The 4,927-nt window shown below is 44.2% G+C and overlaps 1 protein-coding gene across 2 annotated transcripts in view; it reads left to right on the forward strand.

Annotated features, from left to right (window-relative positions):
• The window catches only part of IFT140 (intraflagellar transport 140), an 80,174-nt gene extending 76,443 nt beyond the window's left edge, over positions 1-3,731 (forward strand). For both annotated transcript variants that reach the window (XM_086472940.1, XM_086472939.1), the window contains 6 exons: positions 20-202; positions 1,168-1,374; positions 1,597-1,809; positions 1,894-2,060; positions 2,407-2,548; positions 3,314-3,731. In XM_086472940.1, the coding sequence (XP_086329066.1) occupies positions 20-202; positions 1,168-1,374; positions 1,597-1,809; positions 1,894-2,060; positions 2,407-2,548; positions 3,314-3,517 (1,116 nt within the window). In that variant the 3' untranslated portion in view covers positions 3,518-3,731. The remainder of the gene's footprint in view (positions 1-19; positions 203-1,167; positions 1,375-1,596; positions 1,810-1,893; positions 2,061-2,406; positions 2,549-3,313) is intronic.
• Positions 3,732-4,927: the final 1,196 nt, after the last annotated feature.

A 4,927-nucleotide genomic window follows, 5' to 3' on the forward strand; every position in this document is an offset into this window, starting at 1 on the left:
CTCATTCTTAATTTTGCAGGCAGGACATTTCTCCAAAGCGCTGGAGCTGGCCTTTGCCACACAGCAGTTTGGGGCCCTACAGCTAATTGCTGAAGACCTGGATGAGAAATCAGACCCAGCTCTGCTAGCCCGCTGTTCCGATTTTTTTATTGAACATGCTCAGTATGAGAAAGCAATGGAGCTGCTCCTAACAGCCAAAAAGGTGAGCTCCAGCTTCTCTGCTTCCTCCAGCCCAGGTAAAGAAGAGCACAACAGGAGTGTACATGCATCTTTGTTGGTTTATAAGACGTTTGTAAGGTTTAGAGTTTCCTCTCGTGCCAGTAACTTGTGGGGTGGTAGCCCACTGGCTCAACTCAAGAAATGGATTCCTGACCTTTTGTCTTTTTCATGGCTTAAAACCTGCAGATTTTACAGTCTTGGGAGAAGAAAAACTCCTACTCTCTAACATATTTGGAGACAGGGAAATTGTAACACCATCAGTCAAAAACCCCGATGCTGTCCATCTTGTCACACCACCAGTGTAGTTAAGGCACTTCATTTCAAACCTGAACTTCTATGCGCTTCTACCACGTTCTCATTGTTGTGCTGGCAACTCAGCCTTTCTGAAAGGCTGGGCATCAAAGCAGTCCTCCACCCACTGCTCCTTAAGGAGCTCTTACGTCTTACTTTCTTCCACATTTTGCAAGGGTCCAGCGGCCCTTTTCTGGGCTAAAAGCTGTTGTATATCCTGCTCATAATTTGTTCCTACACAGGAAGTAGCAAAACATTTAACAAAATCTTTCAAATGCCTGCATTTATTTTATTTGTATTGGCTGAAAACCTTGATATAATCAATCACGCCTATGAAATCCAACTCGTATGTCTCTGAGAATGTCACATTCAAAGAAATAAAATGGATGAACCTTTAGTGCCACACTAGTGTCCTCTGGGAAAACAGGTGAGAATCAATGGTCTTCATGGAAGAACAAATGTGTTCTTAGCAAACAAAATGAGACAGCTGGTACTTGGAGTCGGTGCTGGGATGCTTAACTACACAACAATGCTCTGGATGATAGGGCATCCGCAGCTGCTAGCATTTGTGCCTTCATAGAGCTAAGTCCTGTACGGTGCAAAGTGAGCTATCACTGCAGTGTTTGCAACATCTCCTTGGTTTCTCGCTTCCATTAGTACCATGAAGCTCTGCAACTTTGCCTGAAGCAGAACCTGACCATCACAGAGGAGATGGCTGAGAAGATGACGGTCTCCAAGGACTCCAAGGACCTCTCTGAGGAGTCCCGGAGAGAGCTGTTGGAGCAAGTTGCCAACTGCTGCATGAGACAAGGCAATTACCACACGGCAACCAAGAAATACACGCAAGCGGGAAACAAGTTAAAGGTGAGCCTGGATATGCAGGGGGAAAAAAAGCTGAGGAGGCTGAGCTTATTGCCTTCCTAAGATTTCTCAAAACAAGGGTGTTTTGAGAGGTAAATCTTGGAACAGTCTTCATACAGTAGACTATCCTGACGAAGTTTCCTAGCCAACTTAGCGAGTGTTGTGTTGTTGCATTCACAATGATGTTTTTCCCGCTCTTACCCCGTGCCCCCCTTTCCTTGCTAGGCTATGAGGGCACTGCTGAAATCTGGAGATACTGAGAAAATTGTCTTCTTTGCGGGAGTTTCCAGACAGAGGGAGATTTATATCATGGCAGCCAACTATCTACAATCACTGGATTGGCGGAAGGACCCAGAGATTATGAAGAACATCATTAGCTTCTATACTAAAGGAAGGGCCCTTGACCTGTTGGCAGGTTTCTATGATGCGTGTGCTCAGGTACACCCCACTTCTGTGACCGCTAATGGTGTTTGGTTTGTTAGCTCTGGAGCAAGTAATTAATCTCATTTTTTCCCATGGCAGGTAGAAATTGACGAGTATCAGAACTATGAGAAAGCACACGGAGCATTGATGGAAGCATATAAGTGTCTTTCAAAAGCAAAGCCCAGAAGCCCTCTGGAACAGGAAAGTAAACTAGCACAGTTGCAAAGCAAGATGACCCTGATTAAGCGATTCATCCATGCTCGGAGGTGAGATGCAGTATTCAGAGCACATGAACTAATGACAGAAATGTCATACGAGAAGAAAAAAGTTGTACTAGTACCTACAGTTTAATAAATCATTTGCAGACACACTTGTAAAAGCTGCTGTTACCTTTTCTAGCAGGGAAACCATTATGTGAGTTTTTCAAAGTGCTGTTGACATTAAAGATGGAAAAGTAACCTGACATATAAGCAAGTGTATTGAGCAAGGGAAGTGTAGCCAGGAAGGCAATTACGAAACACAACACAGTTAAAAAAACTTTGCCTGTTCTTCACGTGACAAGCTGAATGCTCTTCCCCAGATTCTTAACAGTTTCCTTTTGATCTTGACTAGAGTTTACTCTGAAGATCCCAAAGAAGCGGTCAGACAGTGTGAACTTATCCTAGCTGAACAAGATTTTGACAACGCCATCCGTTATGGCGACATCTTCGGATTTCTGGTTGAGCATTACGTACAAGTGAAGGAATTCCATACGGTAAGTTAATTCTTCCAATGAACAGAGCCCGTATTTTATATACACCAGTGCACCTTGGTGCAGAATGGTTATCTCATATAGGAAGACACTCCACAGTAGACTCCCCTTTACAAGAGCTAAAATGCTCAGCAGGGTGCTGTAGACCTCAGGAGCTATAGCCATATTAATGTATTTTTCATTTCATGGAACTGAGGAGAAAAAGAAAGCTGACAGGACATAGAGCATAAATAGCGGTGGATTCTTAAATGTTCCCAGGCAAGAACAGAAGGGCTGTCTGGGTGCGTGTCTCAGCCATTGCACTGTACTTCATTTGCCACTTGGCCAAAGAAGAAAAGAAATTTGTAAAATTGCAGTCCCTTGAGGAAATGGCGAATCACTTCTTCAGGGCAGAAGTGCCACAAACACCAGCGCTTGGACTAAACTGTAACCTGTAAACATATAGATGCCAAGTGCTAATTTCTCCAGTTGTGCTGATTAACCTTATTTTTAATGTGTTGTTTTGACAGTGCTTCAGCTATCAGGACAATGTAAAATCAGCCTTTGAGACCCCTTCTTCTTTTTTAAACTGAGAAAGACAGAATTGACACAAGTCACTATGGAAGGTCGTCCTGTTAGCAAAGGCTCCTGACTTGAGCGTTGGCACCTGCCAACACCGAGCTTTTGTCAAGAGCTCAGCCACGCACTAAGGGTGGATCATTTCACCGTTTTGCTGGGACTCATACAAGCAGTACACCCCCTAATAGGGATCTCTGTGCATTACTTCAGGCTTACAGGTATTTGGAGGAGATGCAGAAGAGAATGCCACCCCTAAACCTGAGCTACTACGTGACCCAGCAGACCATCGAGGCAGCTCACCGAGGAGTCGGCATTCCCATAAGCCGAGCTCTGGTTCCAGAGCAAATTCACCACAGCGGTATGGAGAACAAGGAGGCAGAAGAAGACGTGGCTGATGAAGTGGAGGACCCTTGACAACTTACGCTTACGAAACGCAAAGTTGACTTTTTATATTAGGTCATTTATTCTATCCTCGTTAGGGGTCGTATATCAGTCAACACACTACTGCAACAAGGCTTTTTGGTTATTACCAAGAAATTTAATTCTTCCTGCTTGACTGTACAAGCAACAGTACTGAAGTTAATGTATTATCTCAAACACTACAATACAATACAAAGATTCACATGTATATCCTGTTACGAAGCTGGGTTTAGTATTTTAATAAATTTGAGGGAGAAAATAAACCAACAAGGTCTTTTTCTGACTACAGAAAAGAGCCGAGTAATCGAGGTGGAAACTCCTGAGTTGACAACATTTTCATACAACTTTGATCTCCTATGGTGCTAACTGATCCATGACTCCCCACAACTCAGAACTTCCAAACACAATCTTAATCCCATTTGGGTAGGAGCTTAGGTAAAAGTCCAACTACTCCCTGACTGCAGAATGAAGGGAGACTTGCCCCAACCCAAAGCTTTCGTATTTAAATACATCATAGGGTCATGCAGGCTAGAGCTACCATTTACAACAACCTGAATTAACCTCAGGCTCACAGAATGCTCAGCTGGAAGGGACCTCTGGAGATCATCTGGCCCAATCCTCCCTGCTCAGCTGGGTCACTTGGAGCCAGTGAAGCTTCTTTCTCACTGTGAGGGTTCTTTTCCAAACATCCCAGTTATGTCAGGCTACTGTGTCTTAGTCAGATTTTAGGATGCAGATTTCTTCCCTGGCACAAGTACAACCACGAGAAGCGAAACCCAAGTAAGCCACCAAGGTTTTGCTCCCCTCTAAAGGCTGCTACCCTTGCCCTACGCAGGTGTATTTGTAAGGTCACTCTCGTACATGCCATACCAACTAGCCCTTCTACTTAGAATGATTTTCCTTTTTCCTGTTTTTGAATTGCTTCAAAATGTGGGGTGAATGTGAAGTTTTTAATTTCTATGTTTTCAGGGAAGAAGAGTGGGGGGACATTTTATGGCCAAAATCTGGACATTAGTTATCCTTTAATAGAAGCTTATGTCTGTACTGAGATTATACAAAAAGAATTCTTGCTTGGTCCCTCCTGACCACAGCACAGCTCTAGCTCAAGCCTTTAAGGTCTGGCACATTTTTGGCATTTCAGTGCAGCTGTTCAGTTCTCATATCTCCTCAGCAGTGTCCTCCCTACACCATGCCACCCCTTCCAACAGCAGACCAGTAACTGTGCCACCAAACGCTGACTGCTGGAAGACACAGGAGCCTTTGTTACGGGCATGTCATAGACAGCCCTGGGAGGTAAGTGGCCCCCTCCAGCCCTCCTGTTTTTCTGACAAGGAGTCTGCTATGAGATCTTCCTTGTATTTTTAGCAGAGCGCTCAAACCTGCTAAGGTTATAAATAGCTGGGG

The sequence above is a fragment of the Leptosomus discolor genome, chromosome 14, assembly GCF_034619465.1.
Source record: "Leptosomus discolor isolate bLepDis1 chromosome 14, bLepDis1.hap2, whole genome shotgun sequence".
NCBI classification, from domain to species: domain Eukaryota; kingdom Metazoa; phylum Chordata; class Aves; order Leptosomiformes; family Leptosomidae; genus Leptosomus; species Leptosomus discolor.